This window comes from Acyrthosiphon pisum, chromosome A1 (genome assembly GCF_005508785.2).
Source record: "Acyrthosiphon pisum isolate AL4f chromosome A1, pea_aphid_22Mar2018_4r6ur, whole genome shotgun sequence".
NCBI lineage: Eukaryota > Metazoa > Arthropoda > Insecta > Hemiptera > Aphididae > Acyrthosiphon > Acyrthosiphon pisum.
In genome coordinates this window covers 62,558,249-62,574,083 of record NC_042494.1, presented here as the reverse complement: position 1 = coordinate 62,574,083, position 15,835 = coordinate 62,558,249, and the positions used below count along the sequence as shown (strand labels likewise).

The 15,835-nt window shown below is 30.0% G+C and overlaps 3 protein-coding genes across 5 annotated transcripts in view; all 3 read right to left on the bottom strand.

Annotated features, from left to right (window-relative positions):
• Positions 1–1,232: 1,232 nt before the first annotated feature.
• The window catches only part of LOC107884997 (cuticle protein 19), a 242,218-nt gene continuing 227,615 nt past the window's right edge, over positions 1,233–15,835 (bottom strand). The window contains exons 1-2 of one of the 2 annotated variants that reach the window (XM_016808228.2): positions 2,012–2,118; positions 1,233–1,888 (exon numbers count right to left, since the gene is read on the bottom strand). In XM_016808228.2, the coding sequence (XP_016663717.1) occupies positions 1,424–1,888; positions 2,012–2,023 (477 nt within the window). In that variant the 5' untranslated portion in view covers positions 2,024–2,118 and the 3' untranslated portion in view covers positions 1,233–1,423. Of the gene's footprint in view, positions 1,889–2,011; positions 2,119–15,835 lie in introns of those variants that run through there. The other variant, XM_029487360.1, reaches the window with a different exon arrangement.
• cp7 (cuticular protein 7) lies at positions 6,039–6,989 on the bottom strand. The gene is given in 2 exon segments (NM_001134294.2): positions 6,039–6,790; positions 6,918–6,989. Coding segments are annotated over 2 exon segments (582 nt in total). The 5' UTR covers positions 6,930–6,989; the 3' UTR covers positions 6,039–6,220.
• Positions 9,740–15,535, bottom strand: cp5 (cuticular protein 5). 2 transcript variants are annotated; one of them, XM_029486053.1, is made up of 4 exons: positions 15,380–15,535; positions 14,742–15,251; positions 10,921–10,926; positions 9,745–10,596 (listed from the first exon to the last, which is right to left on the bottom strand). In XM_029486053.1, exons 1-4 carry the CDS (start codon positions 15,389–15,391, stop codon positions 10,228–10,230), a joined length of 897 nt encoding a protein of 298 aa, XP_029341913.1. In that variant the 5' UTR covers positions 15,392–15,535; the 3' UTR covers positions 9,745–10,227.

Sequence of the window (15,835 nt, the reverse complement as noted above, 5' to 3'; positions counted from 1 at the left end):
TCGTTAAAATATATAATTTTAACATGATTTAAAATTAAAATATGTTTATATATATTTTAGAAATTTGGGTTACTGTATGAACAACTTCTGAAAATCCTTGTTTAAAATGTTCAATCCTTAGCCATAAAAATTAAAATTTTTATACATTTATTACAACAAAATAATTGGAAAATGTTAGTTGTTTAATCAGTTTTAACATTTGAATTTAAATACTAATAATAAACACAATAGTATGTATATTTAATAATTTTGAACTACAGTTAAAACACACTTCAAGAAACTTTGTATAATATTTTCAAGCAGTTTGACAAAACGAAGAATTTTTATCTATATTTATAAACAAAAAAACTTTTAAAAAAATCAAATATTTCTTATTACATATCAATACCTCAAACCCAGTCTTAACATTTTTTAAAATAAAACGGTGTTTAGAAAATGTTAATGTTAATGTTCGGTAAAAATATAAAATATCTAGGTATCGTTAAGTTTGAATTCTAAATGCACATACAAAATTATTTTACTTTCCAGAATTTTTTTTTTTTTAAGGAAGAAAAACTTGTAAGTAATGTTCTATTAAGATTTTAGAGGCTAAAATAATCACAATATAATATACATTATGAGAGCCCTTAGTTGCAGGTAAGATTGCGGTTTTGGTATGCGGTATGACTAGGGTGGTGGTAAATCCTACAATGTGATGTTTTTGCCAATTTACCCCCTTCCAAATAACCACCAAGAATTAACGTTTTATATTCTTACAATATTTTTACAATTTAGGAAAATCCTTACTTATTGGGCCCTCTAATTCATAAAACAAAACTAGAGTCCAAATTTCTAACTCATAACTTCAGCGATCCGACTAGGCGACATTGAATCACTCAGAACATGACGTTCTTTTATGTAGAAAAATATATAATTATTAGTTATAGGTTATAAATGTATAACTTAATTTATAACTTATAACTGATTCTGCACAGCTCGACTGTGTTCATGACAAAGATAAATAATACAAGTAGTATACCTTGTTTTAAATTCATTTAAATGTCTCCCATATTTTACAAGTTCATTTATGTAGTATTTAAAATAGGTCAGATGTTATATTAGATTATAATAACTATTTTATGTTCTATAACCAATAGCGACAATATACGAACGAAAAAAATTGTATTTTTTGTGTGCTAACGAATCCATAGCTGGACTGCAAGGTGTAAAAATGAGAAAAAAAATGCAAGATATTCAATAAATACACATTGTTATATATATTTACACAATAAATACATAAGTCGTACCAATTGTCTTATATATTAATACGGTATGGTATGACTTTGAAACCACGGTTCAATATGAACGCGGTGGCCCAGGGAGGTACACGAAGAAAACATGAAAAAAAGATGATGAAGAGAGTTGGACCACACAACTAAATAAATTAGTATGCTGGTTTGTAAGCTGGCTTGTAGGCCGGTGCAGAGTAAGCTGGTGCAGCGTAGGCTGGTGCAGAGTATGCTGGTGCAGCGTAGGCTGGTGCAGAGTAAGCTGGTGCGGAGTAAGCTGGCTTGTAGGCAGCAGACGGGGCAGAGTTCTTGACGACGGCGTTGAAACCGTTGTAGTCGTCAGCGGTGTATTCAACGGTACGGGTGGAACCGTCGGCTTCCAAAAGGCTGTAGGATCCCTTGACGTAACCGTTGCCGTCAGCGTATTCGGATTGGCTCTTGACATCGTAGGTGTGTGGGTCGTTTACGCTGTATTCGAAGTTGTATGGGGCTGGGGCGTAGGCGGGCTCTGGGGCGTAAGCCTTTGGTGCTGAGTAAGCGGGCGCTGAGTACGCTGGCTTGTAAGCGGGTGCGGCGTATTGGGCGAGTGCGGTAGCCACGCAAGCGGCGAGGATGATGAACTGTAAAACAAAGTTTATGAATTAAAAATACATTTTTTTGCTTCTATTGGTGTTTAAATTAAAAGTTATTTGGATTTAAAAAACGATCGTTTTAAATTTATAACCATGAGAATCTTAACTTACTTTAGCGGCCATTTTAGTGTTGTTTTTTTTTGTTGTTTGGTCAAAGTAGTAGATACTGTGTACAGAAATGAACTGGTGATTATGGAGACCAGATACATGGTATTTATGCTGAAAATTTGTCACTGAATCCCTTCCAGAGACATGTGGTGAACAATATCCCACCAACGGATATTACTGTAGTCTGTAGAATGTCGAACAAGAACCGGTCAGGGCGTAAACGCCCGTGAAGTACATTTCTTTTTTTTTAATATAGATTGTGTCCGAAGAGTGTAAATATGGTTCAAGTTCATACAAAATATTTCTCATATTATACTTCGTTCATGTTCACACTCTATTTAAAATACTTTTTTTTATGAACAATCCATTCATAAACGAACAAAAGTTTGCGAACCCACGCATTTAGAATACTGTGATACTACTTATAATCACCTAATAAAATGAAATATTCACCTTTTTTTTTGTTTAAGTTTAATAATATTACAAAAATCTGTTGCCAGAACTAAAATCGTTCTTTTTCGTATAAATATATAATTTCGTCAAAATTTGAACATAAAATAACAACTATAAAAAAAAACTATATTTTATATTTTAGATTCTGATCGGAGAGACGAATGTATTGGTTTTACAATGATGTGTGTTTTTTACTTTCATTTTTTTTGACGTTGTACACGATAATTAGTCGAAGTATTGCTTCGATTTTCAACTACAGTATCTTCTTCGATGTGAAAGTGAATATTTTTGGTGCTTTGGGGAGGGAAAAATTTAATTTTACTTTTAACAAAAAGAATATATACTGAAAAGTTAAATTAAATTTTGATGAGCGTTTTAAATTCAAATTTTGCGTAAAAATTCCAGTTTTTTCTTACAGTATACTGAAGTTGAAAATCAAAGCATTATTTTGATCACATATCGTGTACACAGACAAGAAAAAAATAAAAAATAAAAAACACAAATCATTGTAAAATTTATACATTCATCGTTCCACTGAAAATCTAAAATATTATCACGGTAATGATAACAATAAATAAGATTTAAACTTACGTTAGGTTTATTTTATTTATTCATATGGCATATTAAACTATGTAAACAATGTTAATTCAACTATTTGATTTTAAAATAAATACATTTATGAAATTTGTAATTTAATATAAATGAGTACCTACACTAAAACATGATTGAAGTTAAGAATGTTAGGTAATGTTCATCATTTTTCAAGAAATTTAAAATAATTATTTTATGAATTATATGTTAGATCATGTATTATAAAAAGATAAGATATTTTTGAAGTTAAACTAATAATAGATAATAGACGCAATATATTTACAGTCACTGAAGGTTTTTCGACAAATACCGCGCGTCACAAAGTCGATGTAATACAGACGTTGCCATAGTAGGAATTTATTTTGTCCGACTGCATTCAATTAACCTAATCTACCTAAACCGCTAATAAGATGAAAATATTAAAATATTAATTATTTTTATCATTTTTATTATGCCTTGCATGTTGTAATTTTTTTTTGCACTTTTGTAAATTTAATTTATCAGTTAATTAGTATTCACATTTAAAATATCGTGTATATGTTTGTTATCAATTTGATTTATACGGAACGAGTTCAACTTCATTTCAGTTTAACACATACACGCAATACACACACTTTTATAGAAAAATAACAAAAACCACAATACATTTTACTTACCTATGAATTTTAAATTAAAATAAGACAATGACTATAAGCAGGAAAGTAAAAAGTAAAACTGACTTAAACCGTATTTAAAATCACTATGTCACTAATATACTAAAAAGTTATATTTCTGAATTGAAAATAAAAGTATTATGTCATTTACATAACTTTATAAGGATATAGATATATATATATATATAATATATAATATACATTAAATAGATAATTTTGTTTAAAGCATATTATAATAACAATAGCATAATATGCTACTATATTATATTATTAACATCATATTTATGAAATATTTTATCATATTATGTACACTATATTTTTAGGTACTATTCTATTATATAGGTACTGACCGATATATGCATTTAGTAATTTTTCCTAGATAATATTTATTAATCTAATTTATGAACAACTTAATCTTAATATCAAGAAAAAAAATTCATATGACATTTTCAAATCAGTATCATCTTTTGTTACATTGTTTTCATTTCCATTAGCTCAACTATTTATTTTGTACTCGATATTATGGGACGCTATCCAGTTGGATATTAGGATATTATTTGAATACATTTTAAAGTGTAATTTTGTATAAAATAATGCAGATTAACCATTGCATATCATAACATGCAATTCATTAACTCGAAAAAACATAACATTACTGGTAGCTATGTATAATACCTAACAAATTTGAGTTAATTCAGTTCTTATTGTTACGATAACACTAGATACTATAGAGTAAAATTGTGAATAAATAGACTTAAGCATTGAGCATAAAGCTTTTTATAAATGTATTGAATAAAAAAATACTTAATTTACTAATTAAAAGTCATCTATTCACAAAATACACCAAAATGAGAACAATCGTGACTTAACTCAACAAATATTTCTTTTTTAGTTATTAGTGATATTAAATAAGTATTATAATATGACGTTTGACAATTAGTATAATTTAAATTATAACAAAATACAGGGCAAGTATGTATTATATTATATTTTGTTTTCATAAAAGATGTATATAGTATAATATTACTCATTTTTTTAATTAACTACCTATTAGAAAGTGGCAAACTGATATTTTGAACTCATATAACATGACACATTTTTTTAAAGTGAATAATTTAAGTGAATATTTCATAGGCGATAACGGAACATTTAACACATTTATTATAAATTTTAGATTCAGAGAGGAGCTTGGAAGCTAGTGGTTTTACAATTGTGTTTATTATTTTTTTTTTTATACTGTATAAAAAATTTCTACTAGAAGAAGTGCTTCGATTTACACATATAGTATCATATCTTTTAGAAAATTGGATCAGGATGGTAATTAAGACAGGTCATTTTTCGATATTCTCAATAGTTATTTAATGCCATGGGAAAAATCACCAACAATTTACGAAAAACCACTAAAAATGTGAATTTAATTTCTAACGATTTGTTTCTCACCATAGCAACGAATAAAAAATAGTAATATCATAATATTATTAATTCAACTAACAGGCTATATAATAAATAATAACAATATAAAAAAATCCAGACTGACAAATATTCTTCGCTCAGAATCGTTTTTCTTATACAACGATATTATATCATTTAATTGAAGTTAAATATAATCCATTATACATTGAGCCAATTGTAACCTACTGTACAGCAGAGCGACATCCACTTATCCGCTTTATTTTAAATAAAACTTAAAAATGTAATCAATTAAATACAACTATAAGAATGCGCTTAAATCGATCCTTCGTACATCTACTGAAAAATTAAAATATTTTATCGGAATGTAAATTAAGTAAACGTTGTTATATTGTTTGAGTGAAACATAAATGAATATATAGATATCGTTATATGTTTCCTGGTTACCTACGTATTGTTTTTCTAAATTATTATCGCTCCACTATTGAATATTACCCTATTCAACAGTCAGCTCAACATCCATTATTTTAATTCCAATCAAACTTAAATATTAATGTAAATATTAATTTATGTTGTGTATTCTAACAAACACACTAATATTTTTTTTTGCATACATTAGAAATATGTGCAGTGAATACTCAAATAGAACTTAAGCTATACCTTGATTTTTCTTTATTTAAGTTAACTGAAACCATTTTAAATTCGTATAACATAATGCATTTTTTTTTTAAATACCTTATTAATGCTTGTTTAAAGTATTAATACACAAAAATATCTTAATAAAATCTTTTTTTTTTATTTCGATGAACTGAAAGTAGTAAAATTATTAAAATTCCAGTCCCCACTCTAGGATGACGAGACGACGATGGTTTAAAATCATTCATAGGTATTATAAGGAGAATTGAATACAAAAATACAAGTGATTTGTAATATAAATCAAATAAATAGTTTATTATTTATTTGACAAATAATTTAACAATTGAATAAATTAAACATGTTCGGGCAATGAGAGGATCAAAGCCGTTTCCTGTAGACAAGATTCTCGTCTACGGAATTCAGCTCAGTGATAGGTGTTGTGACACAGTCGGAATGGTTTGGTTGGAAATTAGTATGCCTTGTATGGGGCTGGTTTGTAAGCCGGGGCGGCGTAAGAGTGAGCTGGTGCAGAGTAGGCTGGGGCGGCGTAAGAGTGAGCTGGTGCAGCGTAAGCTGGTGCAGAGTAAGCTGGTGCGGAGTAAGCTGGTGCGGAGTAAGCTGGTGCGGAGTAGGCTGGTGCAGAGTAAGCTGGTGCGGAGTAAGCGGGCTTGTAGGCCGGGGCGGATTTGTAAGCTGGGGCAGATGCGCTGTATCCGTGTCCTTCGATTTTCTTGACTTCAGCGTTGAAACCGTAGGAGTCAGCGGTGTAGTCGACGACGCGGGTGGAACCGTCGGCTTCCAAAAGGCTGTAAGTTCCTTTGACGTTGCCGTATCCGTCGCTGTGCTCAGATTGGCTGTGTACATCGTAGGTGTGTGGGTCGTTTACGCTGTATTCGAAGCTGTATGGTTTCGGGGCGTATGTGGGTTCCGGGGCGTAAGCCTTTGGTGCTGAGTAAGCGGGCGCTGAGTAAGCAGGCTTGTAGGCTGGGGCAGAGTATTGGGCGAGTGCGGTAGCCACGCAAGCGGCGAGGATGATGAACTGAAAAAAAAACAATAACAAACATGCGTTAAAAAAAAAATTTCATATCAATATTTTAATTCCACACACGATAAGAATTGAACATTTTTAAATTTACACGTGTAGACTGTTATATTAAGTTTTTTACCTTAGCGGCCATTTTTGGTGTGTTGGTTTGATTGTTTTATTTAATCAAATGAACAGAAGAGAAGTAACTGGTGTCTATGCTTATCGACGGTAGGGTATTTATACAGAAATATCGAAGGTAAATTTCCCCTCCATGTTTCATTGTTACCAAATATTAATTGACAGTAGACCGGTTAGGTAATGTAGTTCAGTTTTGCTCGTTGAAATAATTGATAGGTATCACTTTTTATTTGAATCAGACCCGTACTTTAATTGTAAATGTAAATTCATAAATTTAATTTAATTTAAACGTATTGTACACGTAGTAGTCTATGTTACCGCAGGTTCGTTATTAAAAAAATAAAGTCTTTGACTCAAAAACTGAAATGCACAAAATATTTTATATGTTACATACCTACCTATTATTAATTTTTTACATTACGTTGACTCAATTCGCTTTTCGCGCTTATCGAACATATGTAACTGTAAAGATAATATTTTATTTATATAATTAACTTAACCGTTTGAGAAGTTGAAAAATATGCTTAAGTATATCGTTTAAACGATACTGTTCTCTAAACGGGTATTGTTTTGTACTTTTCTAGACAATAAATTAATTAATATGCTAATATGCAAACCCAAGGTAATAGTTGTCGATTCAATTACTTGATATCCCCGGGTCTCAATTTTTATGTGCTAGTGAAACCTGAGATAATTACCCAATTTTGCATACGATATTTTATAAAATAAGTTCAAAGCAATATCTTTTGTAGGGATTACATACTTGACTCATAAAAAATATTGATCCTATTAAATAATGTTAACACATATTGGTAGTGACTATCATCTCAAAAAGATTAAACATTTGTAATATGTATAATAAGGTATCTTATGCAGACCGATTTTATACGCACACAAATATAATTATATTATATTATCATTTTATCTGTAGTATTTTATTGAACTAAATTTTAATTATTTGAAAAGGTATTGAAAATAAGTTCATATATATTACAAAGTGCCGACTACAAAATAGAAATGTAATAATTAACAATATTGCATTTCATTAAAAATTTTCAGTTATAACTAGATTGTGCTCGAGTTATTTTTACATAATATTATGCATATTTTTTCTTCTTATTAAGTTTATTTCCAATTAAGTTATATACGTTTGTAACCTATTTACTTTACAAATGACAATTTAAAAAGTCTTAACATGCATGTTTTTGAATATTTAGTAATCTTTCAATTTACCTGTGCTTTTAGGATTATTGTGTTGTGCATATTTGATGTTTTAGAGCATATCGGATGATAAATACAATTTTGAACAGTAAAATAATACCATTTATAATATTACATAGGTATCTAAAATTAAGACATTTATTTGAATCATGAAATTAAAATTGTATATATATATTTAAAAATATACGTATACCTACTATAATATACAATGTATAAATATACTCAGCACAAACTGTTTTGTTCGATTTCTAAATCGATTACTTAAATAAACAATCAAAATATTTTTTCTACTTAAATTGAGCATTTCATATCCAAAAAAGCGGGTAAGTGGATATCGCTCTGCTGTACAGTAGGTTTGAAGTGGGTTACTGTATAACGGATGGCATTAAATTTGAATTCAAAGATATAATATTATTATATACGAAAAACGATTCTGAGTGGTGACGGTTTGTTAGTGTGGATATCTTATATTATATTTATATTGTTATTACTTATTATCAGTATGGTAGCCGATAAGTTGAATTAATATTATAAAAATACAACAAAATAATTTAAATAGTTATTCTTGGTTTTTTAGAATGTAGTTTTGTGGTATTTTTTGGTAACGGAATTAATTACTTCCATGGGTCTTTGTTTTAAATTTTTAATCTTTAGCTATAAAAGTTGAACATTTTATACATTTTTAACTATTAATAATTTATAATTTCTCAATTTTATATATTTTGTCAAAATTAGAACTTAAAATGATTATAAAAAAATTGTGCTTATGTATTTTTATATTTTTCAACTGCAATTGTAACAATATATCAGGAGCTTTATATTAAAATATTGTTAATTGTTTTTAAAATCACCATAATTATACTGAGGCTAATAATAATTTGAATTGTTTTGTAAATACTTTTTTTACACTTACATTTTGTATTATAATAATAATTGTTGACACGGTACGTAACGGTAGCCAGTAGTATAAAGTACAAGCACCATAGCGACCGGTCTACACTATTACCAACCACCACCACTGGCGCAGACGACGCGACACAGCCGACTCTTCCATATGCAACAAAGGCACAGGATGGGACGGGAAGGCGAGTCAGGCCAGACCAGTACCGGCCGCCGGCGATTGGCTCAAGCTCGGGTTTCTACCATCGCACCGATAACTTATCGTCTCCGTAGACACTGCACGATATAATACCACAACCACGTTGTCGATTCATTTTGTTACATTTTTTGTTTGTTATAATTTAACCATCCACCCGCTGAGTGCCGGGCGACCGTTAACCACCTATAAAGTGACTTCGTTTTATCTTTAATCATTAAATTAAACTTGTGTACCGCGTATTCATTCTTAGTGTCATCTGCCACTTCAATCACACTACACTTGCGACCAGACTACCTTCACGGATAATACCACCGTGGTACACGTCAATTATATATCCATTTGATATGTATTGTCATTGAAATGTACCTACTAATCGAAGTTAAGAATTAGTGTATAATATTAAATTATTGGGCAGTTCAAATAATTATAGGTAGCACACTTGGAAAATATACCTACTAGAAGGTATATCTATAATTATAGATAGGTACACAAATTTAAAAAAGTTTGATATTATTTAATTCACTATTTATTTACAAAATAAAACAACGATGACATAAATATGGTTTCTAAATAGGCGATAAAGATATTATTACAAATATGCCTGTGAGATAGTTGTCACAACCAATGGCGCATAGCTAGAGAAATTATTAGTACACTGAGTTACAGGCTGGTACAGATTAAGATGGGGTCCTGTATAAACCTTCGTTGTACTAGCGGATAAAGTGTAGTGTTCAAAATACATAATCAAATAAAATATAAAGCGATAAGGATAAATAATAATAAACAAAACCCAGTGATGTTAAATAAATACACATTGATTTATATTTACACAATAAATACACAAGTCGTACCCATTGTCTTATATTATATTAATATGGCATGGTGTGACTTTGAAACCATGGTTCAATATGGACGCGATGGCCCAGAGAGGTACACGAAGAAAACATGAAAAAAAGATGATGAAGAGAGTTGGTTCACGCTACTAAATAAATTAGTATGCTGGTTTGTAAGCTGGCTTGTAGGCCGGTGCAGAGTAAGCTGGGGCAGCGTAAGCTGGCTTGTAGGCTGGTGCGGAGTAAGCTGGGGCAGCGTAAGCTGGCTTGTAGGCTGGTGCAGCGTAAGCTGGGGCCTTGTATCCACCTTCGTTCTTGACGACGGCATTGAAACCGTTGTAGTCGTCAGCGGTGTATTCTACGGTACGGGTAGAACCATCGGCTTCCAAAAGGCTATAGGATCCCTTGACGTAACCATTTCCGTCGCTGTATTCGGATTGGCTGTGCACGTCGTAGGTGTGTGGGTCGTTTACGCTGTATTCGAAGTTGTATGGTGTTGGTGCGTATGCTGGCTCTGGGGCGTAAGCCTTTGGTGCAGAGTAAGCTGGTGCAGAGTACGCTGGCTTGTATGCTGGGGCGGAGTATTGGGCGAGGGCGGAAGCCACGCAAGCAGCGAATATGATCATCTATAAGATATTAGAATATAATTAAATCTAATAAAAAAATATATTTTTAAAACTCGTGAACCTTGTGTATAGCATTATAACAAATGTATCACAATAGTCCAAGTTTTATTTTTCATAATAATATACAATTATATGTTATTAATCTAAATATAAATACCTTGGCGGCCATTTTATTTGATTTTTTGAGCTGTTCTGTGTGTTCTTGGAAGTCTTGTTGCTTTCAACTGATGGCTGTTCACTATTGATTCTCCGTATTTATGTTGAACCTTTGTTTCTATTTCATCCCTTCCAATAAATTTGAGTGTAACACATGGTATGTGATTACTGATTACTGATTATAAAATATGTACTAAAACCGGTCGTATAATATTGTATACTTATTTACTTTTATGTGTTCATTGCTGAAGTGGTTACCGCCCCTTTACTTAACAATCCTTTCATTTGCTAAGTAGATCAAAATTATTAATATTATGATATTATGATATAATAATATTTTAATAGCAACTGCATTATTATTTTTTCTCATCCATCTAAATTAAAATTGTATAAAACTGATCTTTATCATTTTGTTTTCATTATAATCTGTAATAACTAATAATACATGTTTTGACTGTTTGTGAGTTATTATAATTTTCCACTTATCTGTAACTATCGCATACTATTTCCATTCATTAAAATTTCAAGAATCTTAACTAATATCAAAAATGATCGTTATACTTAATTGTGTTGTAAAAAAAAATGTGCTGGTATGATTTATAGGATTAATAAATAAACTCAATCGTATTAGATTTATATTCGATTTAATATCTATAAATGCGTACTATGAATTTGAATATACAATATGTATTTTTAAAAGTCAGCTTGTTCATTATCAATAATTATTATGTTTATAAAAATCCTTGTACCAAAGTTTAAATTTATTTAACTGTAATAGGTACAATAAATTTGGATGAAACCTTTTTCAACGTTAACCGTTGCGGGGGATAAGAAAACAATGGATTGGAGCTGTTTGAGATGCACCGTCTTTGTTTTGCAACAGTTGAAATATATAATACAAACATAATTCAATTTCAATTTTATGATATGCCATTTCCTAATTCTGAACATATTTTTGATACCTATAATAAAAGCTGACGTAAAACGAACATCGTTAAGATTGGTATTCGTGTTTTTAATAACTTAAAAAATGTGTCTAGAATTATGAATGAAAATCGATGTAACTATTGTAAATTTGTTCATAAATATTTGATTTAAAATTTTTTTTTAAATATAATTTACTACTAACATTTCATATGCCATATTTCTATTAATTACTTAAAATGTATGTATAATTTGTAACCAACAGCAAGGATTTAAATAAACGAAAATCATTCGATTTTCGTGAGACGGGTAAGTAAATGCGTGAATTTAAACTAGTTAACTAGTTGCGTCCCACGGTAAAAATTTCTTTTTATTTACAAGCTACAGCGCCAGTTTTTTGGTACATATAAATTGTTGCCCAGGTTTCTTAGTGAACATTCGAATTGCGGCCTCGATGATTTGACGTATTGAATTTTATTGATTAAACAATTTTTGAAAATATAACCATACTTTCTAAACTTAATTTTCCTTCACATTTTTGTGCAGACTTAGGACTGTCTCTAACATCAGTACCCCAGGTAGGTTAAAAATATTATAGCACTAATAAAAAAGTATGCGATATATTTTTAGGTTAAAAATAATATTTTGATTTTATTTAAAATATTTGTCGTATTAAATGTGTTTAACTAATATTATGCAACTGGTCGAAACTTGTACGATATTGTAAAATGTTATAAACCTATAGTGTGACTGCCATGGTAGGAGTTTATTTTGTCCGACTGCATTCAATTAACCTAATCTAACTAAACCGCTAATAAGATGAAAATATTAAAATATTAATTATTTTTATCATTTTTATTATGCCATGCATGTTGTAATTTTTTTTTGCACTTTTGTAAATTTAATTTATCAGTTAATTAGTATTCACATTTAAAATATCGTGTATATGTTTGTTATCAATTTGATTTATACGGAACGAGTTCAACTTCACTTCAGTTTAACACATACACGCAATACACACACTTTTATAGAAAAATAACAAAAACCACAATACATTTTACTTACCTATGAATTTTAAATTAAATAAAAAAAAAAAAAGACAATGACTATGAGCAGGAAAGTAAAAAGTAAAACTGACTTAAACCGTATTTAAAATCACTATGTCACTTATATACTAAAAAGTTATATTTCTGAATTGAAAATAAAAGTATTATGTCATTTACATAACTTTATAAGGATATAGATATATATATATATATATAATATATAATATACATTAAATAGATAATTTTGTTTAAAGCATATTATAATAACAATAGCATAATATGCTACTATATTATATTATTAACATCATATTTATGAAATATTTTATCATATTATGTACACTATATTTTTAGGTACTATTCTATTATATAGGTACTGACCGATATATGCATTTAGTAATTTTTCCTAGATAATATTTATTAATCTAATTTATGAACAACTTAAGATTTAATATCAAGAAAAAAATTTCATATTCCATTTTCAAATCAGTTTCATCTTTTGTTACATTGTTTTCATTTCCATTAGCTCAACTATTTATTTTGTACTCGATATTATGGGACGCTATCCAGTTGGATATTAGGATATTATTTTAATACATTTTAAAGTGTAATTTTGTATAAAATAATGCAGATTAACCATTGCATATCATAACATGCAATTCATTAACTCGAAAAAACATAACATTACTGGTAGCTATGTATAATACCTAACAAATTTGAGTTAATTCAGTTCTTATTGTTACGATAACACTAGATACTATTAGAGTAAAATGTTGAATAAATAGACTTAAGCATTACGAAAATCCACTAAAAATGTGAATTTAATTTCTAACGATTTGTTTCTCACCATAGCAACGAATAAAAAATAGTAATATTATAATATTATTAATTCAACTAACAGGCTATATAATAAATAATAACAATATAAAAAAATCCAAACTGACAAATATTCTTCGCTCAGAATCGTTTTTCTTATACAACGATATTATATCATTTAATTGAAGTTTAATAAAATCCATTATACATTGACCCAATTGTAACCTACTGTACAGCAGAGCGACATCCACTTATCCGCTTTATTTTAAATAAAACTTAAAAATATAATCAATAAAATACAACTATAAGAATGCGCTGAAATCGATCCTTCGTACATCTACTGAAAAATTAAAATATTTTATCGGAATGTAAATTAAGTAAACGTTGTGATATTGTTTGAGTGAAAAATAAATGAATATTTATATTTCGTTATATGTTTCCTGGTTACCTAGGTATTGTTTTTCTAAATTATTATCGCTCCACTATTGAATATTACCCTATTCAACAGTCAGCTCAATATCCATTATTTTAATTCCAATCAAACTTAAATATTAATGTAAGTATTAATTTATGTCGTGTATTCTAACAAACACACTTATATTTTTTTTGCATACATTGGAAATATGTGCAGTGAATACTCAAATAGAACTTAAGTTATACCTTGATTTTTCTTTTTTTAAGTTAACTGAAACCATTTTAAATTCGTATAACATAATGCATTTTTTTTTTTCAATACCTTATTAATGCTTGTTTAAAGTATTAATACACAAAAAGATCTTAATAAAACCTTTATTTTTTATTTCGATGAACTGAAAGTAGTAAAATTATTAAAATTCCAGTCCGCACTCTAGGATGACGAGACGACGATGGTTTAAAATCATTCATAGGTATTATAAGGAGAAGTGAATACAAGTGATTTGTAATATAAATCAAATAAATAGTTTATTATTTATTTGACAAATAATTTAACAATTGAATAAATTAAACATGTTCGGGCAATGAGAGGATCAAAGCCGTTTCCTGTAGACAAGATTCTCGTCTACGGAATTCAGCTCAGTGATAGGTGTTGTGACACAGTCGGAATGGTTTGGTTGGAAATTAGTATGCCTTGTATGGGGCTGGTTTGTAAGCCGGGGCGGCGTAAGAGTGAGCTGGTGCAGCGTAAGCTGGTGCAGAGTAAGCTGGTGCGGAGTAAGCTGGTGCGGAGTAGGCTGGTGCAGAGTAAGCTGGTGCGGAGTAAGCGGGCTTGTAGGCCGGGGCGGATTTGTAAGCTGGGGCAGATGCGCTGTATCCGTGTCCTTCGATTTTCTTGACTTCAGCGTTGAAACCGTAGGAGTCAGCGGTGTAGTCGACGACGCGGGTGGAACCGTCGGCTTCCAAAAGGCTGTAAGTTCCTTTGACGTTGCCGTATCCGTCGCTGTGCTCAGATTGGCTGTGCACATCGTAGGTGTGTGGGTCGTTTACGCTGTATTCGAAGCTGTATGGTTTCGGGGCGTATGTGGGTTCTGGGGCGTAAGCCTTTGGTGCTGAGTAAGCGGGTGCTGAGTAAGCAGGCTTGTAGGCTGGGGCAGAGTATTGGGCGAGTGCGGTAGCCACGCAAGCGGCGAGGATGATGAACTGAAAAAAAAAACAATAACAAACATGCGTTAAAAAAAAAATTTCATATCAATATTTTAATTCCACACACGATATGAATTGAACATTTTTAAATTTACACGTGTAGACTGTTATATTAAGTTTTTTACCTTAGCGGCCATTTTTGGTGTGTTGTTTTGATTGTGTTATTTAATCAAATGAACAGAAGAGAAGTAACTGGTGACTATGCTTATCGACGTAGGGTATTTATACAGAAATATCGAAGGTAATTTTTCCCTCCATGTTTCATCGTTACCAAATATTAATTGGCAGTAGACCGGTTAGGCAATGTAGTTCAGTTTTGCACAGTTAAATAATTGATAGGTATTATATTTTATTGAAAACAGACCAGAAGTTTTTGAATCTACAAAATATAATTAAAAAAACATTAATTTTTATATGTATATTATATAATTAGATTATAGTAATTTATTTTGCTACCAGTGCCTAATACGGATAGTTGAATTATTTTTTTTCTTAAATCAATCTAACTATAATACTTAATTTTAAATCTATAATAATATTTAGTTATACCATGTAAGTACCTATTATGTTATTATTTTTTG